This window comes from Mobula birostris, chromosome 23 (assembly GCF_030028105.1).
Source record: "Mobula birostris isolate sMobBir1 chromosome 23, sMobBir1.hap1, whole genome shotgun sequence".
Classification (NCBI taxonomy): Eukaryota; Metazoa; Chordata; class Chondrichthyes; order Myliobatiformes; family Myliobatidae; genus Mobula; species Mobula birostris.
This window is the reverse complement of record NC_092392.1, coordinates 61,295,331-61,323,264: the sequence shown is the minus strand read 5'-3', so window position 1 is coordinate 61,323,264 and position 27,934 is coordinate 61,295,331. Positions and strand designations below refer to the sequence as shown.

General features: G+C 45.0%; 1 protein-coding gene across 3 annotated transcripts in view; it reads left to right on the top strand.

Annotated features, from left to right (window-relative positions):
- The window catches only part of LOC140186957 (histidine ammonia-lyase-like), a 55,515-nt gene that overhangs the window by 10,974 nt on the left and 16,607 nt on the right, over positions 1-27,934 (top strand). For all 3 annotated transcript variants that reach the window (XM_072241816.1, XM_072241815.1, XM_072241817.1), the window contains exons 9-16: positions 3,496-3,635; positions 5,153-5,200; positions 14,957-15,104; positions 15,836-15,931; positions 16,019-16,077; positions 18,290-18,370; positions 19,553-19,618; positions 25,948-26,113. In XM_072241816.1, the coding sequence (XP_072097917.1) occupies positions 3,496-3,635; positions 5,153-5,200; positions 14,957-15,104; positions 15,836-15,931; positions 16,019-16,077; positions 18,290-18,370; positions 19,553-19,618; positions 25,948-26,113 (804 nt within the window). The remainder of the gene's footprint in view (positions 1-3,495; positions 3,636-5,152; positions 5,201-14,956; positions 15,105-15,835; positions 15,932-16,018; positions 16,078-18,289; positions 18,371-19,552; positions 19,619-25,947; positions 26,114-27,934) is intronic.

Sequence of the window (27,934 nt, the reverse complement as noted above, 5' to 3'; positions counted from 1 at the left end):
TAACTCCCTTCATCTTTGGAATCAACCTGGTGAACCTCCTCTGCACTGCCTCCAAAGCCATCCCAGTCCAAACCACAAGGAGTGTCTTAGAATTTCCACTGGCTGCAAACTTCACAACACACAAGACCTGCTTACCTGCTGTGCTTTTATTTTAGAAAGAACCACTGAAAGTGTAATCAAATTAATTACGTGAATTATTTTAAGAAGTGGAAATACTCAGTAAGCATTTGCCTGAATGGCAGCAATGTCAAGCTCTCCTGCTGAAGGCCAGTGATGAGGAAGTACCATGGACCCACCCACCAAAAATCCAACCACGCCCTGAACGGCAGACCCTTTATTTCTGGATTTAGGAGCCCTGGTTTTAAACTTCCCGGCTAGGGGAGACATTCTCCTTGTGGCCATGCTGCCAAGCACTTTAAGACTTCTGTGTGTTTTAATGAGGCCACGCTGTATGACATTCTAATGTGGAAGCCAAACCTATTCTTGTAGCCAGGAGCCAGTTGGGTGAATCATCACCACTCTCCCTCTGCAGCATTTCTATCCTTTTATATGAGAAGCTTATAAAAATGATCTGTGTCTGCTGGGATGAGAAGAACGAGCAGTGATTATATTGAAACTAACCGGCTGCCAAGGGCCTCTGATGAGGTATATGCTAAAGGGAACGGCATGGTAGCACAGTGCTTAGCAAAGTGCTTTGCAGTGCTAGCAATCCGGGTTCAATTCCAGCACTGTCTGTGAGGGCTTTGTGCATTCTACCCATGACTGGGTTTCCTCAGGGTGCCCTGGTTTCCTCCCACAGTCCAAAGACACTTGTGGGGTGCCCTGCACAATCCTCAGTGCAAATCCTCGTTTGATGCAAACAATGCAGTTAACAGAATGTCTTGATGTACATATGAAAAATAAAGCTAATTTTTTAATTTTTAAAATGCTTCCACTGATAGAGAAGTCTTGATTGAGGAGATGCATTGCAAAGTATGAGGGTGGTATTTTTAAACTGAGGTTGAAGGATTTATCAGCGTTCATATTTCCATCTCGTTGCTTGTAAAGAGCACACTTGGAAATATTATAAAGTGGTTCCGGTTAATTGGTCAATTGGGACAGCAGCTTATTTGGGACAACTCTTAAAGAACAAATACTGATAGCAAAAATTTCTGCGATTCTCTTTGTTTATTTGGGACACTAACCCGCTTAATTGGGTGACAGGAGACTTTTGCTGAACAATTTCTAACTGTCGTTCATCATATGCACTTGTGTGGCATTGGACACTATACTGTGCTTAGAGTGGACAGCTTTTAAATAGCTTTAGTTGCGTGTGTTTGTATTCAAAAAGCAGTGATTTTTGTCACTGATAGTTGGCCAGAAATGAAATAATTACTCAATTTCAACGATGAAAAATTTGAAGGTATCAACATCCTTATCGAATGTTACAATGGAAATGAAGATTTAGAGGATGCAATCATTGAAAGCATTGTATGACAGCAATCCATTATCTGCACTAGGTGTCTGCACTGATCTTGTTCATTTAGAGCCAATCAAAAGAACACCACTGTGTACACTGGATGAATTCTTCCATTAATAACTATTAGGAATGAATACACAGTTTTATAGTACTGTCATAGTATTGGTAGTGCTCTAATTTGTTCTGTATTTCATTTAAATATATAATTTGTTACTCAGATAAATGATAGTTTTTTAAATACTTTTATAATGTATCCTCATAATCTAATCTAATCTAATTATTTCCATGAAACTTTGACTAATTGGGGCACCCACTAAATTAGGCTTAAATGTGGCCAGGTTAACTGGAATCCACTATTTCTGGTCTCCTCCAAATCACTGATCCAGATTTTGACCCGATCTTTACAATACCCTTAGTTACAGTTTATGGATTAATCTGGTGGGTTAGGACAAAACACTTCATTTCTAATTGAGCCACACAATTTCCCATCACTGAAAGTAAAATTGCCTTTTGAGTGTTTGAGCATTACTGGCAGAGGCTGATGCATTAGGGACATTAACGAGACAGGAGCATGGATATAAGAAAAACAGAGCGTCGTGGGCTGTGTGTGATGGAAGGGTTAGGTTGGTCATGGAATAAGTTTATGTAGGTTAGTATATCCTTGTGGGCTGAAGGGCCTGTACTACGTTGTACTGTTCTACTAGGCACTTCCTGTAGGCATGATTTACTGCTGTGTTAGCAGCCGTTAGTTTGGAGTTCATGCAAGATAATTTGATCGACTGTTATGTCAGGTTAACATTGAATGTTGAACTACCAACATGGAATTGATTGAGGCTTTAACCAGTTTTATTGTGGATTGTCATATTTCTGGGTGCTAATTTTGAGTGAGTGTTAAGAGCACCAGCTTCCATAACAGCATAAGGCAGTCTCAGTGACATTTCTGTTAGTTACTTATGTACAGTATGTTCTGCTAATTGTTGCAGCATATCAGAGCATTCCCCAGGCATTGTGTCTGCATCTGCAGGGTTATACAGATAGTAGCATCCCCTTCACCCAGGGGTCCGCACCAACCACTCAACTGCATACAGCATTCCAGCATAGTACAGTCCCTTCATCCCGTGATGTTGTGCTGACATTTCAACTGACTCTAAATTCAATCTAACTTTTCCCTCCTACATAGAACCCCATTTTTCTATCAATGGAGAGAGAAAGTTCCCATTTTAGGTAGAAAACTCACATCTGTTCCACTGCAGATGAAGGATGAGAGCAGGTGAAGAACCTTCGGCCTGAACCATTGACTCTATTCATTTCCCCACAGGTGCTGCCTGAACTGCTGAGTGTTTCCAGCATTCTTAGTTTTTATTTCAGATTTCCAGCATCTGCTGTGTTTTGATTTAGACAGACATCAGCCAGTAACAGATTAAATCCACAACACTTACCAGCCCTGAGAATTGCAGCAGGTTGGAAATGTATCCCTCTGCATTTCAATAGTACAACAGAAACTTTCCTATCATCAGTGGATAATAAACAAGGTGATTTTTCTGTCGACATATGCCTATCTGAGAGTTTCTTAACTGTCCCTCAACCACCGCCCAGGTAGAATGGGCCACACATCCACCACTCTGTGTAAAATCCTACCTCTGACATCCCTGCTGTACTTTCAAATTATACCGCTTTGTATTAGCCACTTCCACCCTGGGGAAAAGTCTCTGGCTATCCACTTGATTGATACCTCAGATCCTACATTCAGCTCATTTTAGCCTATGTTCCAGTCAACTCTGTGTCTCTGGTGCTGTGAGGCCGTGGCTCTATCAGTCAGGCTGCCACACTGCTGTTTCACTTTAGAACAGGAGTTCCCAATCTTTCTTTATGCCACGGACCCTTGCATTAACTGAGAGGTCCTAGTTTGCAGACCACTGCTTTAGAATCATTTACTTTGACATGCTTTCTAAAAAAAAATGCTGTTGAAATATTTAAACCTTTAAAAGTAATGTGTGTCCAGTGTGAGCTAATCAGAGATGTTCTGCCTTCTGCAGCTTCCTGCCTCTCCTATGTCCCAGAGAAGGGAACCGTTGGGGCCAGTGGGGACCTTGCTCCCCTGGCTCACCTTGCCCTTGGACTGATGGGTGAAGGGAAAATGTGGTCGCCAAAAAGTGGCTGGGCTGACGCTAAATATGTGAGTCTTCCTGGTTTATTTGTATTTCTAAATACGTGAGTCCTCCTGGTTTATTTGTATTTCTAAATACGTGAGTCCTCCTGGTTTATTTGCATTTCTAAGTTGCAAACTCACTTTGAGAAAGTCATGAATACAGTGCTGGGTCAGGAAGCCAGGCTACAATATATTTTAAGTTGACTGGCTCGGAGTGGTTTTTACTGACTGGCTTTTCTGCCTCTGCATCTGGTCTGGCCCCAACGCTGCCTGTGGCAAAGAATTCCACAGATTCACAGCTCCCTGGCTAAAGAAATTCCTCCTTATCTCTGTTCTAAAAGGATGCCCCTCTATTCTGAGGCTGTGTCCTCTGGTCTTAGACTCTCGCACCGTAGGAAACATCCTCTCCACATCCACTCTGTCAAGGTCTTTCATCTTTCGATAGGTTTCAATGAGGTCACCCCTCATTCTTCTGAATTCTAGTGAGTACAGGCCCAGACCCATCAAAAGCTCTTCAAATGACAAGCCATTCAATCTGGAATCATTTTTGTGAACCTCCTTTGAACTCGCTCCAGTTTCAGCACATCCTTTCTAAGATAATGGGCCCAAACCTGCTCACAATACTCCAAGTGAGGCCTCAACATCACACCCTTGCATTTATATTCTGGTCCTCTCGAAATGAATGCTAACATCACATTTGCCTTCCTCACTACAGACTCAAGCTGCAAATGAACCTTTAGCGTACCCTCCTCTTCTCAGTTATAGAGGGATTTCCCTCTATTCTGAGGCTGTGAACTCGAATCCTCGATTCTCCTACTCATGAAAACATCCCCTCGGTGTCCATTCTGCCTCGGCCTTCCAATATTCGGTAGGTTTCAATGAGATTCCCTTTATCTTGCTGGACCCCAGCGAGTACAGGCCCAGGGACATCAAACTCTCCTCATAAGTTAAAGTTTCATTCCCGGGGCCATTCTTGTGAACCTCCCCTGGCTGCTCTCCGGATCTTTCAGTTGTTCTGTTGAGATGCAGAGGGATACATTTCCAACCTGCTGCAATTCTCAGGGCTGGTAAGTGTTGTGGATTTAATCTGTTACTGGCTGAAGTCTGTCTAAATCAAAATACAGCAGATGCTGGAAATCTGAAATAAAAAGCAAAGGTGCTGGAAACACTCAGCAGATCAGGCAGCACCTGTGGGGAAATGAATAGAGTCAATGGTTCAGGTCGAAGGTTCTTCACCTGCTCTTATCCTTTATCTGCAGTGGAACAGACGTGAGTTTTCTACCAAAAATGGGAACTTCCTCTCTCCATTGATAGAAGAATGGAGGACTACATAGGAGGGAAAGGTTGGATTGATTTTAGAGTAGGTTAACAGTCTGGCACAGCATTATGGGTTGAATGTTCTGTGCTGCTGTCTGACCTGAGTGCTTCCAGTCTTGTTTTCAATTAAGAGCAGATATCTTGCAGTAACTTCACAGTCATAAACGTTGGTTTTGTTTACTGCCGTGCTTGGAGATAAATGCAATAAGGAATGATCTTTTGTCTAGGTCTTGCAGGCACATGGACTGAAACCTGTTTTGCTGAAACCAAAGGAGGTAACTGCAGATTTTGTGCTTTCTTTTTACTCAATGAACTACAATTTGCACCATTTACATTAACACCCTCTTTTAACGTTTATGTATCTGCATGCGTACCATCAGGTCGATTGGTTAGCTGTTGCTTGGCCAGTCAAAAGTTTAGCATTTTGTGAAGAACCAAGTGCTTGTGCGGGCAGTGATGTACTGGGAAGGTGGAGTGAGGAGAGGCTGAGGTGCAAAACACAGCAACCAGTTTATGCCTAGCAGACTCCAACAAGCTTCTCGAAGAGTTGATCAGGACTGCGGTGTTAAGCTTCAACTCGTAACATGAGGATCAGTGTAAGATCATATCCAATTGATGGCAGCTCAGAAGGTGTCTCTCTCCTGTAACACCATCCTGGATTCAGTGCTCAAAACTGCTGTGTGCTTTTAAACATGTAACCTTCTAATCCAGTCACAAATGTGTTACCCCGAGCCAGGCATAACTGGCTTTGGTTTTCACTGGTTTATAACCAGTAACTGTGGTTGTGGAGCCCAATACTCTGGGGCTGACCTGAGCTGTAAGGACACTTGTAGTGTACTGACACTGTGAGGTACATGTATCATTGTTTTGCACTCTTCGCATCAGTCTGACTCAGTCCATTTGAAGGAATACCCACACCTGATGGGTTATGCCCGGAGTATGTCTTGATGATTCAATCACATGATACACATGCTGCACACCTTACAAAGTTTCTTAGCATTTATTAACACAGAGAACTTTACACTGAATATCATGAGCAGGGGTTAGATTTATCCAATTCACATAGAGAAGTTTAAGTCAGCAAGTACCAAGAGTGGGACATAGGGTACTGCTGCAGCACCTCATTGCTCGGCTACAAACTCATTCAGGGAGGATCAAGCATGCTGCCACACCTGCCTCTCATCTCTTCCCTTCTCATCGTCCACGGACACAAGCAAGTGTGATTCCTTTGCAGTTCTCCAGTTTAGTGTATTGCATTTAGCAATCACGGTGCAGTCTTCTGTGCATTGGTGATAATCACCACCATTCATTCTGCAGGGATAACTGAGCGTCTCCATCCATTCCCATCTTAGGCCTCTGATATAATTAATGATGTAAACCTGAGTATCAACACCTCCCCTTCTGACCAGGCATGTTACTGTAACCCTTGGATGTAATATTTCGTTGTCATAGAGTAATACAGTATGGAGTCAGGCCCCTCAGGCCAACTTCTCCATGCCAACCACACCAAGCTAGTCCAATTTGCCTGTATTTGGCCCATAACTCTCTAAATGGTTCGTATCTCTGTACTTATTTAAAAGTCTTTAATACATTGTTATCGTATGTGCTTCATTCACTTCCTATGGCAGCTCGTTCCATGTACACTGCACCCTCTGTGTGACGAAGTTGTCCCTCAGGTCCCTTTTAAATCTTTAACCTCTTACCTTTGACCTATGTCCTCTAGATTTTAGTTCCCCTTTTCCGGGGAAAAGACTATGTGTGTTCACCCTGTCTGTGTCCCTCATGATTTTATATTACGTTATAAATGTCACCCCTTCACTTCCTATGCTCCAAGGAATAAATGCCCAACCTCTCCTGACACCGCAGGTCCTAAAGTCCTAGTAGCATCCTCATAAATCTTCTTTCCAGGTTAATGATGTCTTTACTCGAACAGGGCGACCATAATACTCCAAGTGTGTACAACTGCAGCAAAACGTCCTGACTGCTATACTTAATTCACTAACTTACGAAGTCAGTGGTGTAAAACGCCTCCTCAATCCTGTCTACTTGTGACACAGTTTTCAGCAAGCGATGTACCTGCAATCTTAAGTCCCTCTGTTCCACAACATTCCCCAGGCTCTGACCATCACCTGTATAAGTCTTACCTTGGCTTGACTTCCCAAGTGCAACACCTTCTACTCTTCTGCATTGGAAGCCATTTACCATTCCTTGGCCCAGGTGCCGAACCAATCAAGACCCCCCTGTAATTTTTGCTCATCTTCACTGTCTATGATACCACCTATGTAGTGTGATCAGCAGTTTTACTAACCATACCCAATACTGAGTCCAAATCATTTATATAAAGGTCCCAGCACCATAACACATCACTAAACACAGGCCTCTAGTCTAAGAAACAATTTGGTTTAACAATTTCAGGTAAACTACCCAGCCCATCCAAGCCAGTTTTGAATCCAGTTTGCCAATTTGTCTGGATTCCATAGATCAGGGGTTCCCAGCCTTCTTTATGGTGTGGACCTCAGGTTGGGAACCCCTGCCGTAGACTCTCACCTTTTGGACTAGGGACCTTGTCGAAGGCCCTACTGAGATCATGTCAACAACATTAGTCGTGCTGCTCTCTTCGGTACATGTTATCGCCTCTTCAGTGTTCAATAAAGTTAGTCAGGCAAATTCTGCTATAAAAAGGCTATGCGGCTGCTTTTCCAAATGCAGGTCAATCCCATCCTCAGAATTTCTACCAATAATTTCTTCAACCACTGGTGTTAGACTCCCTGGCCTGTAATCACCCGGCTTATCCCTGCTGCTCTTACTGAATAAAAGAAAAGTTGCTGTCCTCCATTCAGCTAGCATCTCACCTGTGGTCAGCAAAGATTTAAACCCAGCAATCTCCTCCCTTGCCTTCCGCGGTAGCCTGGCCTGAAGTCTTTAGGTCTTGGAGATTTATCTGCCTTTATGACCCCCCCCCCCACCAAACATGCCATTCAACATTGTTTAAAGTCATTTCCTGTACAAAGTGTAAAGGAGAACAAGATATTTGTTTCACTGGATCCAATCGAGCACGAAAAACACAAATAGTAAAGAACACAATCATAATGATAAAACCACAATAAATATAAATGTGTGAGATAGTTTAGATAACGAGTTTGATTGGGGCCATAAAGTGAAGCTAAAGTGAAAACATGGTATAGAATATCCGACCGCCTCCCCCCTTCCCAAAGTCTCTAACTGCAGTGGCTTTCTCCTTTATACTCTGTGTGTTATCTGACCTACATGCTTGTGATGCTGCTCCGCGCAGGTTTTTCCATTGTTCCCGTACCTTACCGTACTTATAAACTCAGTTTAGCTTGGGTACCATGTAGCAGGCATGTTGTTATGACACCCACTGCGCTTCCTTGGCCTGCCCACCCAAGTGCCTGCACTAGATTCCATGTCCCCCTCAGAGCTGACCCTTGCTCCCTCCTTCCTTACCGATCTGGCCACCAGCCACTAGAACTTGAGCATCTGAGCCTCCTTCCTGATTTCAACAAAACAAGGAAACCAGGGGAGGGCAGTAATGGTATGGGAGTGAGAGGGGTCTAATAAAACCATAAAGTAGTGAGAAATATGAGTAAAAATCTTTCTGTGCGGTGATACAATGATAAAACGGGGCCACTGGTAACTGTAGCTTTGGGGATATCAGGTTAGGTGTTGAAGTATGTAGGATGCAATACATTTAGAAAAGTTAAAGAAGGTAAAAGGGGCGGATAGGTCGTGCTTGCTGGGGGTAGTAAGATGGCTGCAGCGAACAGCACAATTATGTGGACTGGAAAGAAAGGTGAATCCCAGTCACATAAATGAGTTTAGTCTGTAGTTTATCTAAGAGTGGATTAAAGGAGGAGGAAGGAATCTGGAGAAGTGAAGGATCTGGAGAAGAAGGATGCTTATGTGAGAATGCTGTTCTTGGACTGCAGCTCAACATTCAACACGATAGTTCTATCCAGGCTCGACAAGAAGCTCAGAGACCTCGGCCTTGATCCTGTCTTGTGCAGCTGGATCCTGGACTTCCTGTCAGATTGCTGGAAGGTGGTAAAAATGGGCTCCCTCCTCTCTCAATACAGGAGCCCCTCAGGGCTGTGTACTGAGTCCCCTCTTTTACTCCCTGTATACCCATGACTGTATTGCCACCCACAGCTCTAATCTGCTAATTAAATTTACCGATGACACTACATTGATTGGCCTAGTCTCAAACAATAGCAAGGTGCCTACAGGGAAGAAGTCATCTCTCTGACACAGTGGTGTCAAGAAAACCACCTCTCCCTCAATGTTGCAAAAACAAAGGAGCTGGTGTGGATTACTGGAGGAATGGAGATGGGCTAACCCCTATAGACATCAATGGATCTGGGGTTGAGAGGGTAAACAGCTTCAAGTTCCTCAGCATCCACATCACCAAGGACCTCACGTGATCTGTACACACCAGCTGTGTGGTGAAAAAGGAACAACAGCACCTCTTTCACATCAGATGGTGAAGAAGTTTGGTATGGGACCCCAAATCCTAAGAACTTTCTACAGAGGCACAATTGAGAGCATCCTGACTGGCTGCATCACTGCCTGGTATGGGAACTGTATCTCCCTTAATCACAGGACTCTGCAGAGAGTGGTGCAGACAGCCCAGCGCATTTGTAGCTGTGAACTTCCCACTATTCAGGACATTTACAAGGACAAGTGTGTAAAAAGGGCCCATAGGATCATTGGGGACCCAAGCCATCCCAACCACAATCATCCAGGAAACGGTACCACAGCATAAAAGCCAGGATCAACGGGCTGTGGGACAGCTTCTTCCACCAGGCCATCAGACTGATGAACTCACGCTGATTTGAGTGTACTCTATATTACATTGACTGTTCTATTTATTATCAATTACTATAATTTCACCTTGCACATTTAGGTGGAGACGTAATGTAAAAGTTTTTATCCCTCATGTATGTGAAGGATGTAAGAAATAGAGCAGTGAAAGAAGTACATGGAGTAAAGCCAGATCTAACATATAGAGAGGCTTTGAGGAAAGAGAAGCAGAATAAACGGTGTAAAGACAGTAAGGTAGGAGGGCTGAAATGTGTGTATCTCAATGCAAGAAGCATCAGGAACAAAGGTGATGAACTGAGAGCTTGGATACAAACATGGAATTATGATGTAGTGGCCATTACAGAGACTTGGCTGGCATCAGGGCAGGAATGGATTCTCAATATTCCTGGATTTCAGTGCTTTAAAAGGGATAGAGAGGGAAGAAAAAGGGGAGGAGGGGTGGCATTACTGGTCAGGGATACTATTACAGCTACAGAAAGGGTGGGTAATGTAGCAGGATCCTCTTTTGAGTCAGTATGGGTGAAAGTCAGGAACAGGAAGGGAGCTGTTACTCTATTGGGAGTATTCTATAGGTCCCTTGGTAGCAGCAGAGATACAGAGGAGCAGATTGGGAGGCAGATTTTGGAAAGGTGCAAAAATAACAGGGTTGTTATCATGGGTGACTTTAACTTCCCTAATATTGATTGGCACCTGATTAGTTCCAAGGGTTTAGATGGGGCAGAGTTTGTTAAGTGTGTCCAGGACGGATTCCTGTCACAGTATGTTGACAGGCCGACTGGGGGAATGCCACACTAGATCTAGTATTAGGTAACGAACCGGGTCAGGTCACAGATCTCTCAGTGGGTGAGCATCTGGGGGACAGTGACCACCACTCCCTGGCCTTTAGCATTATCATGGAAAAGGATAGAATCAGAGAGGACAGGAAAATTGTTAATTGGGGAAGGGCAAATTATGAGGTTATAAGGCTAGAACTTACGGATGTGAATTGGGATGATGTTTTTGCAGGAAAATGTACTATGGACATGTGGTCGATGTTTAGGGATCTCTTGCAGGATGTTAGGGATAAATTTGTCCAGGTGAGGAAGATAAAGAATGGCAGAGTGACAAGTGAGGTGGAAAATCTAGTCAGTTGGAAGAAAGCAGCATACATGAGGTTTAGGAAGCAAGGATCAGACGGGTCTGTTGAGGAATATAGGGAAGCAAGAAAGGAGCTTAAGAAGGGGCTGAGAAGAGCAAGAAGGGGGCATGAGAAGGCCTTGGTGAGTAGGGTAAAGGAAAACCCCAAGGCATTCTTCAATTATGTGAAGAACAAAAGGATGACAGGGGTGAAGGTAGGACCGATTATAGATAAAGGTGGGAAGATGTGCCTGGAGGCTGTGGAAGTGAGCGAGGTCCTCAATGAATACTTCTCTTTGGTATTCACCAATGAGAGGGAACTTGATGATGGTGAGGACAATATGAGTGAGGTTGATGTTCTGGAGCATATTGATATTAAGGGAGAGGAGGTGTTGGAGTTATTAAAATATATTAGGACGGATAAGTCCCGGGGGCCTGACGGAATATTCCCCAGGCTGCTCCACGAGGCGAGGGAAGAGATTGCTGAACCTCTGGCTAGGATCTTTATGTCATTGTTGCCCACGGGAATGGTACCGGAGGATTGGAGGGTGGCGAATGTTGTCCCTTTGTTCAAAAAAGGTAGTAGGGATAGTCCGGGTAATTATAGACCAGTGAGCCTTACGTCTGTGGTGGGAAAGCTGTTGGAAAAGATTCTTAGAGATAAGATCTATAGGCATTTAGGGAATCATGGTCTGATCAGGGACAGTCAGCATGGCTTTGTGAAGGGCAGATCATGTCTAACAAGCCTGATAGAGTTCTTTGAGGAGGTGACCAGGCATATAGATGAGGGTAGTGCAGTGGATGTGATCTATATGGATTTTAGTAAGGCATTTGACAAGGTTCCACACGGTAGGCTTACTCAGAAATTCAGAAGGCATGGGATCCGGGGAAGTTTGGCCAGGTGAATTCAGAATTGGCTTGCCTGCAGAAGGCAGAGGGTCGTGGTGGAGGAAGTACATTTGGATTGGAGGGTTGTGACTAGTGGTGTCCCACAAGGATCTGTTCTGGGACTTCTACTTTTCGTGATTTTTATTAACGACCTGGATGTGGGGGTAGAAGGGTGGGTTGGCAAGTTTGCAGACAACACAAAAGTTGGTGGTGTTATAGATAGTGTAGAGGATTGTCAAAGATTGCAGAGAGACATTGATAGGATGCAGAAGTGGCAGATGGAGTTCAACCCAGAGAAGTGTGAGGTGGTACACTTTGGAAGGACAAACTCCAAGGCAGAGTACAAAGTAAATGGCAGGATACTTGGTAGTGTGGAGGAGCAGAAAGATCTGGGGGTAGATCCAGATCCTTGAAAGTTGCCTGACAGGTAGATAGGATAGTTAAGAAAGCTTATGGGGTGTTAGCTTTCATAAGTCGAGGGATAGAGTTTAAGAGTTGTGATGTAATGATGCAGCTCCATAAAACTCTGGTTAGGCCACACTTTACAGGGAGCACTGCCACAAGAAAGCAGCATCCATCACCAAAGACCCCCACCATCCCGCAGGCCGTGTCCTCTTCTTGCTTCTACCATTGGGAAGGAGGTAGGTCCCACACAGCCAGATTCAGGGACAGTTATTACCCTGCAACCATTGAGCGTGTGAGCTGAGGGGGATAACTTCACTCACAATGAGTTGATTCCACAACCTAGACTCACGTTCAGCACCTCGACAACTCATGTTCTCAGTATTATTTTTATTACAGTTTATCTTCTTTGGCACATTAGTTGTTTGTCAGTCTTGGTTTATGTGCAGTTTTTCATAAATTTTATTGCATTTCTGTATTTTCCTGTAAATGCTCACAATAAAATGAATCTCAAGGTGGCATACGGTATAGGTACTTTGATGATAAGTTTGTTTTGGCTTTCCTTAGGAGGGGAAGATGTTTAAGATGCTCTGAAGAGGTTTTTGAGCTCGTAGTTCAACTATGTTGCAGTTCTGGTCCTGATCTTAGGGAACAGGAGAGTCAGTGTTGGGAGCTTTTCAGGAATGGGTAACCAAGGTGGGCTGCAAGTGAAGGTCCTGAATTGGGAGCAAGGTAGGATCTTGCAGGAGGGAACAGTGGGCCTGACAGAGGTGAATTGCAGGTAAGTGTACAGCTGACCAATGGGATTTGTTCAAATCTGAACTACAATTCAGCTCCAGTGGGTTCCTATACCTGTGAGAGGATGAGCCAACGGTTTGAAGGAACCCTGAATGTCAAGGAATATTGAAGGTTGGATATGGCAGAAACTGAAAGCTGAAAACAGGAGTGGCCCCACAGGAGTGTAAGAAGCACAGTGATGGTGAGGTTACCAAAGTCTTAACTGGAAGGGACAATAGCACTGGGGCAAGATTAAGAAAAACCACAGAGTATGTTGTAAGTGTATTGAGAGCGAGAGGGTAACAAGGGAAAGAGTAGAACTCAACTGGAGACAGACTTGTGTGTGGAAGTCAGGTCTAAAGTGAATACTCCTCATCTGTCTTTACTATGGGACCAGAAGAAGGGTGTTGTTACATGGTTGTGTCTTGCAGCTTACCCACTGAGGCACTGTCTGCAGACAACTTAAGCTGGCTGCCCACAAAGGCTTCGGGGAGCAGACAGCGGGGATCTCTTGTGCTGCCCAGATATGAGCAGCTGGATTGTGGCTGTTTGTGGAGGCCATTTGTTTTGACTTTGGGCAAGCTCACAGATTATGTTCTTCTTCTGTGGTCAATTAGTCCTTAAATAATGGCAGATGTTGGCATGTGGCCAAGTGATTAAGGTGTTCTTCTAGTGATTTGAAGGTCACCAGTTCGAGCCTTGGCTGAGGCAGCGTGTTGTGTCCTTGAGCAAGGTACTTAACTACACATTGCTCTGCGACGACACCGGTGCCAAGCTGTATGGGTCCTAATGCCCTTCGTTATTATCGGTGGCATGGAGAAGGGAGACTTGCAGCATGGGCAACTGCTGGTCTTCCATACAACCTTGTCCAGGCCTGCACCCTGGAAACCTTCCAAAGCGCAAATCCATGGTCTGATGAGACTAATGGATGCCTATTAGATTAGAATGGCAGATGGAATTTAATGCAGACAAGTGTGAGGTGTTGTACTTTGATAGGACCAACCAGGGTAGGTCTTACACAGTGAATGGTAGGGCACTGAGGGGTGTGGTAGAGCAAAGGGATCGAGGAATACATAATCCGTTGGAAGTGGCATCGCAGGTCGATAGGGTCATAAAGAACGCTTTTGGCACATTGGCCCTCATAAATCCAAGTACTGAGTACAGGAGAGGGGATGTTATGTTGAAGTTGTATAAGACATTGGTGAGGCCTAATTTGAAGTATTGTGTGCAGTTTTTGTCACCTACCTACAGGAAAGATGTAAACAAGGTTGAAAAAGTACAGAGAAAATGTACACGGATGTTGCTGAGTTTGGAAGACCTGAGTTATAAGGAAAGACTGAATAGGTTGGGACTTTATTCCTTGGAGTGTAGAAGATTGAGAGGAGATTTAAAATTATGAGTGGTACAGGTAGGGTAAATGCAAGCAGGCTTTTTCCACTGATATTGGGTGGGATGACAATCAGAGGTCATGGGTGAAAGGTGAAAAGTTTAAGGGGAACATGAGGGGAAACTTCTTCACTCAGAGGATGGTGAGAGTGTGGAATGAGCTGTCAGCACAAGTGGTGCATGCGAGCTGGATTTCAATGTTTAAGAGCAGTTTGGATTGGTACATGGATGGTACATGGGTATGGAGGGCTATGGTCCCAGTGCAGGTCAGTGGGAGCAGGCAGTTTAAATGGTTTGGCGTGGACTAGGTGGGCTGAAGTCTCTATGTTGACTCTCAGACTCTAATGCCAAGGGAGCAGAATGAGGCCGGGACCAAGATGGTGCTGGTTGCTAGCGCCTGGTAGATGGAGCTTTTCCTGAGCAGGCACAGACACCCTCTGCCCCACGGAGACACCATCCTGGTCAGACTCTGCCCAGAGCCAGGAGCTGTGGCTACCCCATATCGAGGTCAGCCTTGTTGACCTGTGTGACTGTGCAAACATTGCCTCTTCCCCGATGGTTTTCATGACAAGTGACTGGAGGCGCTGTGTTATCGGTGTATCGTGCTTTGTGTTCACCCCTAGGGACTGTCCCTGATCAACGGGACACAGATGATCACCTCGCTGGGTGCAGAGGCGGTGGAGAGAGCGACAGCGATAGCCCGGCAGGCTGACATTATTGCAGCCCTTACACTGGAGGTTCTCAAAGGCACCACTAGAGCCTTCGACAATGGTGAGTGCTTCCTGGGTCCCATGACATGTTTAATGGTGCTTTTCCAAACCCTCACGTTGCACAGGGCATGTGGTAGTGATGGGTGGTGTATAAGCACGAGCGTGGCTAAGAATGCACATACAAAACTGAACAAGAATGTGGGCGCTGGGTTGACTCAGTTCTACAAACAATATTCTCATGGCTCAGTTAAGAGACCCTTAATCACTCAAGTAAGTCCCTTACCACGTATCTAGCCACCTCTGCCTTTGTGAATCTATTGCCGACTCGATCAATGCAGCCAGTAACACTGGTGTCAGTCTGGATGTGAGGGACATAGATTTGTGACCTTTTTACTCTATTGGTGATTGTGTTGCTGAAGTTGGCAAGGGAGAGGAAGAGATTCCCCCAAATGAATAAAGTCAGTAATTGCGCAGGAGCACTGGGTCTGTGAAAAGCACATTAACAACTCTTCAAACTTACTTGGACAGGGTCATGGATAGGAAAGATTTGTAGAGACACTGTGTGGTCAAACATGGACAAATAGACGAGCTTTGCTGGGAATCTTGGTCAGCACAGACCAGTGGGCCAGAGGGCTTTGTTTCCATGCTGTATCACTTTAGAACAGTAATGGAGAGGTGGGCTGAGAAGACAGCTTTGAATGACATGACATTACAGCTTTTCTGAAAATCTAAGGTGGACTTTGCCTACAGATGACTGCTGGTCTGACCTTCTCCCCTTTCCCATGTGTTCAGACATCCACGAGCTACGGCCGCATCCCGGGCAGGTGGAGGTAGCCTTTCGGTTCAGGTCACTGTTGGGTTCTGACCATCATCCCTCTGAGATAGCAGGTAAAGCTTTTCTCACACGGCGGGCTCAGAGGATAGGCTGCATCTGTTCCCTCTCTGCCTTCTTGTAACCTTGTTCTTCCTTCACAGAAAGCCATCGGTTCTGTAATCGCGTACAGGATGCCTACACCCTGAGGTGCTGCCCACAGGTAAGGCAGTACTCACGGATGGTGCAGGTCTTGTCGGACAAGGCATGCAAGCACCAGCCGCCAACCCTCCACTCACTACACAAGTGATGAGCTGTTCCTATCTTGAATTGATACAGGCATGTCTGCCACCAATTTTCAATATCCCAATCCACTTCATAGTCCCAGTTGTAAGAAACAGCTGCCAAGTTTTGAACAGAAAGGTACATGAAGAGTGCTGATAACTTTGGAGCTTCGAACGATCTTCGAACGATGAAGAGTGCTGATAACTTTAGAGCTTAGAGCTTTGAACTTTAGAGCAGTACGGCCCACGATTAAACCCTTCAGCCCATCATGTCTGTGCTTGGCATGATGCCAAAGTAATCCAAACCCACAGTCCATGCCCCTCCTTTCCCTGCACTTTCATGTGTTTATCTCAAAGCCACTTGAACACCTCTATCGTCGACTTCCACTCTCACTGTTCCATGCACTTATCACCTCTGTGTAAAGTAACTTGCTCTATGCATCTCCTTTAAACTTTTCCTTTCTCAACTTGATGCTGTGCTCTCTTGTATTTGACATTTCTGCCTTGGGGAGAATATGCTGGTTGCCTATCCTATAATTTTATAATTATCCATCATAATTTTATAGAGGTCTCTCCTCAGCCTCCGATGCTGTAATGAAACCAGTCCGAGTTTGTTCAACCTCTCCTTGTAGTTAAAACCCTCTAATCTAGGCAGCTTCCTGGTGAACCTCTCCCAAATCCCCTCCAAAGCCTCCATATTCTAGTATATAAAGAATAGAAACGCTCAGCAGGACAAGCAGCATCTGTGAAGAGAGAAACGGAATTTATTCTTTCACCTTCATTCTGTGTGCCTGAACTATCTCCTTTGCCAACTGAAGTAGTTTCTCTCCACCTACTCTTGTCCAGATGCAGGGTCAAGTCCCACCACCCCTTCCTCCATGGCTTCCTTCCTTCACACTTATCCAGTTCCTTGTTGAATGCAGTAATTGCACCTGCGTCTACAACTACCCCATCAGTGTCTTTCAGACTCAACCACTGTCTTTGAGAAGTCTTTCAAATTTATCTGAAGTAAGTCTTTCAGATTTATTTATCATGTGTACATCAGGATATACGGTAACATACCTTGTTTATGTTAACAACCAACACAACTTAGGGATGTGTTGGGGGCAGCCCACAAGTGTTGCCACACAGTCTGACACTGACAATGTCCACAACACAGAACACAACAGGTAACAAAACCACAGCAGCAAAACAAACCCCTTTCCCACCCACCAACCCAATGTGTAAAAGCACTTTCTCATAGGCCACATGGGTTCTTTTGTCAATCTCCATCATTCTCTGTCCCCTGACTTAACCTCTCCACCAAATGACTTCCTCTATCTGCTCTGTCTAGACCCTTTAAATTCAAGTTGCAGCTTTATAAAAACTCTGATTAGGCTGCATCTGGAGTACTGCATTCAGTTCTGTTCTCCTTACTTGAGCAAGAATATACTGACTTTATAGAGGGTTCAGAGAAGATTCACCAGGTTGATTCTAGAGTTGAAGGGTTGAGCCTATGACGATCGAGTCATCTGGGACTATACTTGCTGAGAGGATCTTATAGAAACATAACATTTTGAAAGGAATGGATAAGATAGGATAGTTGTTTCTGCTGGTAAGTGAGACTAGAACTAGGCGACATAGATTTGGGGGAAATGAGGAGAAACTGTTTTTCACAGTGAGTAGAGAGTCTGTGGGTTTTTCTGCCCAGAGAAGCAGTAGAAACTACCTTATTAATATACTTATCGTTTCATCACAGTTAGATAGACTTCTGCATAGCAGAGAATTAAGAGTCATGGGAGTAAAGGCAGGTAGGTGGAGCCAAGTCCATGGTCAGATCAGCCTGAGACAGAGTAGACTCGACTTGGGTCGGGTGTTCTACTTCTCCTGATGTAACTGTTCCTGAACCTTGTGGTTTGGGACCCAGTGCTCCTGTATCTCCTGCCCGATGGTTGTGAGAAGAGAGCGTGGCTTGTATGGTGGAGCTGCTGCTTTCTTGTGATAGCGCTCCCTGTGAGTGTGTCAGTGATAGGAAGGGCTTTCCTTGTGATGGACTGGGCTGTATCCACCACCTTCTGTCCATTTTTCCATTGTTTACATTCATTGTTTGCATGTATTATTTTAAAAGGAAAAGTAAGCATTTAGTTTGTGTACTTGTGTTATATCCCTCAGGTACATGGAGTTGTGAATGACACGATTGCCTTTGTCAAAAATATCATTGAGACTGAAATCAACAGTGCTACAGATAACCCGGTATCCTTTACCACTCCTGACACCGTGTCCGTTTCCCCTGTAACCTGGACGAGTGACACAAACAAGTGGAGCAGGGTTGTGAGGGATGTGCATGGGATGGAAATCAGTAAAGTGGCATTTGATTCCATCCAGTGCAAAGTGGCCAAAAAAAAAATTTAAATGGAGAGTCACACAAAATGCCAGAAGAGCTCAACAGGTCAGGCAGCATCTGTGGAGGGAAATAAGCAGTACATTTCTAACTAAGATTTTTCATCAAGTCTAGGAAGGAAGAGGGAAGAAGCCAGAATAAGGTGGGTAGGGGGGAAGGACTACAAGCTAGCAGGTGATAGATCAGATCAAGTAAGGGGAAAGGGTGGGTGGATGGGGGAGGGGAGGATGAATAAGAAGCTGGGAGCTGATGGGTGGAAGACATAAAGGGCCAAAGGAACCTAACAGGAGAGGACAGTGAACCGAGGGAGAAAGGGAAGGAGGAAGAAAACTAGGCGGAGGTGATGGACAGGTGAGGAGAAGAAAAGGGGGTAAGACAGAAGCTGAAATGGGAATGGAGAAAGAGAAGGGAGACGAGGAAGAAATTACTGGAAGTTAGAGAAATTGATGGTTGTGTCATCAGATTAGAGGATATCCAGATGAAATATGAGGGGTTTTTACACAGGTAGGTGTCTGAAACCTGCTGCCAGGTGTAGTGGTGGAAGCAAACACAACAGCGACATTGAACAGGTATTTGTACGGGCACGTGAACACGCAGGGAATGGAGGGGCATGGATCACCTGCAGGTAGATAGACGTAGTTTAATTTGGCATGGTCAGCACAGATATGGTGGGCTGAATGATCTGACCGGTACCGTACTTTTCTATGAAGTGAAGGGTTCTTTATGGATGTTCGGTATCTGGAGATGACCACTTTACCATCCAAATCATGCCATGGTCTGCACAGATGTTGAAGATCTTTGAAGATCTTGAAGATGACACACACTGCAACCACAGTGTTGATGGGGGTTGGCCAGGGATGGAGGGTTAGTAACTGAGACCTTTGAAACAGTTCTTATTCAGGCCATCACAAAATATAATCTTAAATCCTCTAGCATAATTCAACTCTGTTGAGAAACAGGGATTAACCTGGGTTCCAGGGATTAACCTCTGGTAACCTCACAGTTTATGTTTATGAGCCTTAACTTTGCTTAAGATGGTGTTTGCAGAACGAGGAGAGACAATTTCTGGTGGAAACTTTCATGGTGAATATCCTGCAAAAGTAAGTGTTTCTCAAAATATTTACAGATGAGAAATTACTGGAAGAGTCACTGGGAGTTTAAAATGCTTGATGAGATAATGGGAAAGGGAAAAACTGGGAAGGTTGGTCAGTATTGCAAGGAGCTGGCCATTAAAACATGGAGATCGTGTTGAGATGATCCTGTGCATCGTGTGCTGGTGTGGTGTCGCCATGTCCCAGAAACCATCTGCTGGTCCGGTCCCCATGTCCCAGAAATGATCTGCTGGTGCGCTCCCCATATCCCAGAAACCATCTGCTGGTGCGCTCCCCATATCCCAGAAACGATCTGCTGGTGCACTCCCCATATCCCAGAAACCATCTGCTGGTGTGTCCATATCCCAGAAACAATCTCCTGGTCCGGTCTCCATGTCCCAGAAAACACATGCTTTCTGTGTGATCCAGCCCCTAGCTGTTCTACTAATGTGAGTTGGTTGAAAGCTCAAAGTAAATTTATTATCAAGGTTCATATATGTCACCATATACAGCCCTGGGATTCATTTCCTTATGGAAAACTCAATAAATCTTTAGAATTATAAACATGACAGAATCAATGAAAGACCGCCCAGCTCAGGCTTTCAACCAGACTGCAGAATTCACTTCAGTTCAATACAAGTTTAATTGTCATTTAGCCATACAGGAATACTCCCGAATACAGCCAAATGAGACAGCATTACTACGGGGTCAAGGTACAAAAAAGTACATTACTAACAGTCATACACAGTAAGCACACACAAGATCACAATCATGTAATAAGACTCCCGAGGCCTTGACTGGATGGACACAAGTCAACAAACCCATATAGAATATCAGTAAAAATACAACGAAGAGTGTGAGTGTGTGTGTGTATATACGTGTGCGCGCTTTGAGGCCCTGTCCTCGCCTGTACGCTCGACTCCCGCCAGGCGAACCTGTGGCTTTGAGGTCCAGTCCTCGCATATACAAGCAGAAATAGTTAAGTAAATTTACAACCAGACAAATATATATACATGGTTCAGACCCCCCACAGTCTACTTTAAACCTACAGTTGCCTCAACTGTGCTATGCCGCCCCTGGTAGAGCCTGATGGCACGGACGCTTCTACACCAGCAGATGAAAAGCAAGCGATCCCGCAGCTTGAGGCCCGAGTGAAACTCTGGGAGGGCAGCACTGACTCCGTTCTGGAACCCCCCCCCCCCCCGGTGAAGAGCGGCGGCTTCATCCCCTCACTCAGAGCTGCTGCAAACAGACAACACCGTGGCTTCAGGCCCAATCCTCTGTATGACCGAGGACTCAGCCCCCTCCATTCGCCCCTCCTCACAGCCAATAAATCAGCCAATCGAGCTTGCGGTGTACCAGATTAACACGGTCCAAAGGGAGTTCGTGATCACAAGAAAAGTGACCGTAACAGCCACTCGCTATTTGACCGTAAACCTCCACCTGCTCCGGCAGCAGCTCCTTCGTTGTCCCCGCCAGCAAGCAACTCGTGGATGGGGAAAGCCCGCAGTACTATAAGTTCTTAACGTATAGCAGGATCTTGCGATCATTGGATGTATGTTTAAGTAGAACGGTAGCACCTTTTGTTGACGCCGTAGAAGCTGCTGTGACCAGCTGTGCCACCATCTTGACGGTAGCAAACTATGCAAATACAAGAGAAAAAAATAATAATAATAAAAAAAGCAATAAATATCGAGAACATGAGATGAAGAGTCCTTGAAAGTGAGCCCATAGGTTGTGAGGACATTTCAGTGATGGGGTAGGTGAAATTGAGTGAAATTATTCCGTCTGGTTGAAGAGTCTGATGGTTGAGGGTTAATAACGTGGGTCCTGAGGCTCCCGTACCTTCTTCCTGATGACAGCAGTGAGAAGCGAGTGTGTCCTGGGAGGTGAGATCCCTGTTGATGGATGTTGCTTTCCTGCGACCGTGCTCCATGTAGGTGTGCTCAGTGTGGGGAGGGCTTTACCTGTGATAGACTGGGCTGTATCCACTACTTTGTGTAGGATTTTCCATTCGAGGGCATTGGTGTTTCCATACCAGGCTGTGATGCAGCCAGTACCACACAAATGTAGAAGTTTCTCAGAGTTTTAGATGTCATCTAAATCTCTGCATGCTCCTAAGGAAGGAGAGACGCTGCTGTGCTGGGCACAGAACAGGCCCTACAAATTAATAACACCTGGGAATTTCAAGATGCTGACCCTCTCCACCTCCGATACTCCAATGAGGATGTCGTGGACCTCCGGTTTCCTTCTTCGGAGGTCTATAATCAGCTCCTGGGTCTGGCTGACATTGAGTGAGAGGTTGTTGTTGTGGCACCACAGCCAGATTTTCAGTCTCCCTTCCTCATGCTGATTCATCACCACCTTTGATTTGGCCTGCGACAGTGGTGTTAGTAAACTCGAATATGGCACTCGAGCTGTGCTGAGCCTCACAGTCACAGTGGGAGGGGGAGAGGGCTTCTGCAACAAATGATATTGACAATTCTAATGAAAATTTACCCCGATAATTTAAATGAAAATAATTAAATGTATTTGAGTTGCCTCCATTAAAAATATTAAGCACCTTTCCCCTTTACAAGGCTTCCTCTCAGTTGGAAGAATAGTACAGGACCACAATGTCTGTACTGTATACAATACCAACATTAACTGAACCTCTCCTGCCTGCACGTGATCCACATCCCTCCATTCCCAGCAGATTGATGTCTTTGTCTAAATGTCCTTCGAATTCCTCTTTTGAACATTCATTCACCTCCACCCCTGGAAGCCTCTGCATAGAAACACTTGCACCTCATCTTTCCTTTAAACTATTTCCCTCCCCTTTCCTTTAAACTATTTCCCTAACCTTTCCTTTAAACTATTTCCCTCCCCTTTCCTTTAAACTATCCCCCTCACCTTTACTTTAAACACTTGCCCCTCAACTCCCCTCTAAACTATTCCCCCTCACCTTTCCTTTAAACTATTTCCCTCCCCTTTCCTTTAAGCTATTTCCCTCCCCTTTCCTTTAAACTATTTCCCTCCCGTTTCCTTTAAACTATTCCCCCTCACCTTTGCTTTAAACTATTTCCTCACCTCTCCTTTAAACTATTCCCCCACCTTTGCTTTAAACTATTTCCCCACCTTTCCTTTAAACTATTCCCTTCCCCTTTCCTTTAAACACTGTCCCTCCCCTTTCCTTTAAATTATTCCCCCTCACCTTTCCTTTAAACTATTCCCCTCCCCTTTCCTTTAAACTATTCCCTTCCCCTTTCCTTTAAACTATCCCCCTCACCTTTACTTTAAACACTTGCCCCTCAACTCCCCTCTAAACTATTCCCCCCCACCTTTCCTTTAAACTATTTCCCTCCCCTTTCCTTTAAGCTATTTCCCTCCCCTTTCCTTTAAACTATTTCCCTCCCGTTTCCTTTAAACTATTCCCCCTCACCTTTGCTTTAAACTATTTCCCCACCTCTCCTTTAAACTATTCCCCCACCTTTGCTTTAAACTATTTCCCCACCTTTCCTTTAAACTATTCCCTTCCCCTTTCCTTTAAACACTGTCCCTCCCCTTTCCTTTAAATTATTCCCCCCACCTTTCCTTTAAACTATTCCCCCCACCTTTCCTTTAAACTATTCCCTTCCCCTTTCCTTTAAACACTGTCCCTCCCCTTTCCTTTAAATTATTCCCCCCACCTTTCCTTTAAACTATTCCCCCCACCTTTCCTTTAAACTATTTCCCCCACCTTTCCTTTAAACTATTCCCCTCACCTTAAGTGTGTGCCCTCGAACCTGTGTCACACCTGTCACGGGGCTTTCAGGCATGTATCCCAGACTGTCAGCTCGGGAACTGCAGGACTTGACTTGAGTGAAGGTAGGTCCTGTCAGGGGTAACAGAGTAATCACAAAGTAATCTGCAGATGCTGGGATCAAAGCAACACTCACAACACGCTGGAGGAACACAGCAGGTCGGGCAGCATCCATGGAAACGAGTCGACATTTCAAGCCTGACGAAGGGTTCCGGCCCGAAACGTCGACTCATCGTTTCCACGGATGCTGCTCAACCTGCTGAGTTCCTCCAGCGTGTTGTGGGGGGTAACAGAGGAAATGTGTCTGGAGTCAGAAGCAAGGTTTGATCATTGTATGTGCCAGAAGTGTTAGGGGAGCTCCTTAATGAATACTTTGCTTCAGTATTCACCAGCAAAAGGGACCTTGTAAAAGGACAGTGTAAAACAAACTGATATGCTGGAACTTCTCAGTGTTAAGAAAGAGGGTGTGCTGGAACTTTTCACAAACGTTAGGATAGATAAGTCCCCAGGACCAGATGGGATATACCCCAGGTTACAACGGGAAGTGAGGGAAGAGATTGCTGTGCCTGTGGTGAGGATCTTCGTGTCCTCACTGGCCATGGGAGTAGTTTCAAATGATTGGATGGTGGGTAATGTTATTTCTTTCTTCAAGAAAGTGAGTAGGGTTAATGCTGGGAATTATAGACCAGTGAATTTAATGTCAGTGGTGGGAAAATTAATGGAGATGATTCAGAATTTACGAGTAATTGGAGAAGCAAAGTATGATGAAGCATAATCAACAAGGCTTGGTGAGGGACAGGTCAGGCCTCATGAGCCTGAGTAAATTCTTTCAGCATGTGACAAAGTATATTGATGAAGATATTCGAGTGGTGTATATGGAATTTATACCTATGGTTTAAGGTGTTTGATAAGGTTCCTCATGGTAGGCTCATTCAGAAAATGATGGGGCAGTGGATCCAGGGAACCCTGGTTGTGTGGATACAGAGCTGGTTTGCCCATAGGCAGAGGGCAGTAGTTGATGCGGAGAATTCGGTCTGGAGGTCAGTGACCAGTGGTGTTCCACAGGGATCTGTTCTGATGCCCTGCTCTTTGTGGTTTTTACAAATGACTTGGATGTGGAAGTAGAAGGGTGGGTTAGTGGTCTGCAGATGACACAAAAGTTGGTGGAATTATGGATAATGGAGAAGGTTGTCATAGGTTACTGTAGGACATTGACAAGATGCAGAGCTTGGCTGAGAAGAGGCAGATGGAGTTCACTCCAGAGGAGTGTGAACTGATTCACTGCGGAAGGTGGAATTTGAAGACAGAACACAGGGTTAATGGCAGCATTCTTAGCAGCGTGGAGGAACAGAGGGATCTTGGGTTACATGGCCATAGATCCCACACAAGTTGATAGGGTGGTTAAGAAGGCGTGTGGTGTGTTGGCCTTCATCAGTCAGGGGGCTTGAGTTCAAGAACCACAAGGTAGTGTTGCAGCTCTATGAAACCCTGGTTAGCCCACACTTGGAGTATTGTGTTCTGTTCTAGTCATCTCATTATAGGAAGGATGTGGAAGCTTTAGACAGGATGCAGAAGAGATTTACCTGGATGCTGCCTGAATTAGAGAGCATGTCTTATGAAGATAGGGCTAGGGCTTTTCTCTTTGGAGCGAAGAAGGATGAGAGACGATGTGATAGAGGTGTACAAGATTATAAGAGCATGGATTGAGTGGATAGTCAGGGAGTTTTGCCAAGGGCAGAAGTGGCTAATATGAGGGGGGGAAATAACTTTAAGGTGATTGGGTGAGAGTACAGGGGGAATGTCAGAGGTAAGTATTTTACACAGAGATGGGGCGTGCGTGGAATGTCCTGGCAGAGGGAGATACATCAGCAACATTTAAGAAACCCTTAGACAGGCAGATGGATGATAGAAAATTGGAGTGCTATGTAGGAGAGAAAGGTTAGATTGAATTTAGAGTTAGTTAAAGGATCAGCACAATATTATAGGCTGTGCTGCTGTGTTCTACATTTCATTAGGGATAGAGATTCTGGATTGTGCACTTCTGGGAAAGCAAAGTGGCAGCAAATCCACAGAGGAAAATTGAGACCACAGTTTTCATTGGTCAGGAGGAGATCAGATAATTTCATGTCAACAAAACTCACAATAAAGGTCAGTTCAGACCAAACCAGTTTGAGAATTTAAGACTTTGAAAGAGATAATTAAGAAAAAACCTGGTTATGACAGAACTTGGGAATGAAGTAGGCTCATGGAGAAATCAGACAGTCACCAGTGGCCAAGCAATCTCCGTATGTGCTGTGAGGTACCCGAGGCGTCATCTGCAGGTGCAGGACCCTGTATTCAATAGTTGCTGCTTTATTTATAGAGTACTGATATAGATATTTTAAAAATGTCAAGTGAAATATTAAAGTGGATGAAATAGATTTTTGAACTTTGTCAACGTCTCTTAACAGCAGCAGCCACAATGAACGGGAAAGGAATTCCCGTTCATGTGGACTGTTATTGGGTCATCAGGAGTGCAGTGATAACCTGGGAGATTGATTGTTTTGTGTTTCCACAGGCCCTCGACTATCTGGCGATCGCCATTCACGAGCTGGCTGCGATCAGTGAGCGGCGCATCGAGAGGTTATGTAACCCGTCCCTGAGTGAACTGCCCCCCTTCCTGGTTAACGAAGGTGGCCTGAACTCTGGCTTCATGATTGCTCACTGCACAGCGGCCGCCTTGGGTGAGTCACGGTCTGATCCTCGGAAAATCAGGCACTGCTCACTAGTATGTCACTGCACTGTAGTGAGGCCCTCGGTAAGTTGGCTGTCACCAGGAGAAAGGAGCAAAGGACTGGGCTGGATGTGACAAGTGTGAGGTGATGCATTTGGGAAGACAGAGGGACCTTGGGGTACAAGTCTCTCAGTCCCTTATAGTGGCTGCAGTCCACCATGTTTACCTGCAGTTGAGTCAGTCCCAGAAAATAAACCACTTCCCTCTTGCCTTGAACCTAGGCTGAGGTGTCTGAGACACCATCACCAGGGAACAACAATTCTATCTGCACAATCTGTTCTGTCTATTCTACCTACCAGTTTTACTTACCCTATCTATCTACTGGGGTCTAGAGGAGGTTCCCGAGGATGATTTGGGGAAGAAAAGGGTGAAGTATGAAGAGTGTTTAATGGCTCTGGGCTGTACTGACTAGAGTTTAGAAGAATGGTGGGGGGTGGGGGGGGGGTGGTCCCATAGAATCCTACCGAATATTGAAAGACCTAGGTAGGTTGAACATAGAGAGGATGTTTCCACTAGTTGGGGGGTCTAGGATAAGAAAACACAGCCTCAGAATAGAAGGACATCCCTTTAGCAGAGATGAAGAGAAGTTTCTTTAGCCAGAGGGTGGTGAATCTGTGGAATTCGTTAGCTGTGGAGGGCAAGTCATTAGGTATCTTTAAAGTGGAGATTGACAGGTTCTTGATTAGAAAAGAGCATCATGGGGAGTAGGCAGGAGAACAGGGATAATCTGTCGTGATTGAATATCAGAGCAGACTTGATGGGCTGATGAACTCAACTCTATTCCTGTGTCTTGTGGTCTTACTCCTATCACCTGTGCTCCTTATCCATCTCATAATATGGATCCATCCGTACATTCTCACACACGTATGACGGATGTATGTTATCTGGATATCAAGTGGAGTTTATTGTCTTGTGCGCTAGTGTGGTGAGGTAAATCTAGTGTGGTACAGTAAATCTTTTTGCAGTAGCATCACAGACACGTAGGTACAGACAATTGTACAAGATTATACCACACAGTGAAAAAAGATCCAGAAAGAAGACCTGAGTGTAAAGAAAAGACACAGACAGAGATAAGTCCATGGTAGTGAGAGGTGGTCTGTAGTGTTCTGTTGCTGAGGTAGGGTTAGGCTTGTGCAGGTTAGTTCAAGAACTGAATGGTTGAAGGGAATTTGCTGTTCCTGAACGTGGTGGTGTGGGACTACGGGCTTCTGTACCTCCTGCTGATGGTAGCTGTGAGAAGATTAGATTTTTCAACATTAGCCTTATTTGTCACATTGAAACATAAAAGTCAAAAGCATCAATTGCACCAAATCAAATCAGTGAACATTCTGCTGATACGTTACCTCTCTTCCGACGTGGACATAGCATGCCTACAACTTACTGACCCTAACCTGTAAATCTTTGGAACGTGGGATGAAATTGGAGTATCCAGGGGAAACCCACATGGTGACGGGGAGATGGGACAAACGCCTTACAGGAAGCAGCAGGAACTGAACCCTAATTGGTGATCACTGGTGCTGTAGAGTGATTGTGCTAACCACTACGCTACTGTGCTGCCCGGATGGTGGGCATCCTTGATGTTAGATGTCACCTTCCTGAGACAGTGGCTCTTGTTGATGTTAACACAGGGAATGACTTACCTCCTCTGCAATTATCACCACTGGCTCTTTTCCTTCCTCCTTGAAGTGGCTTGGATTAAATCTCACCCAGAATTCTGCTCTGTAAGCCCTGTGATCTCTCAGGGGGGTACTCCGTTTCCACCTGCATGACC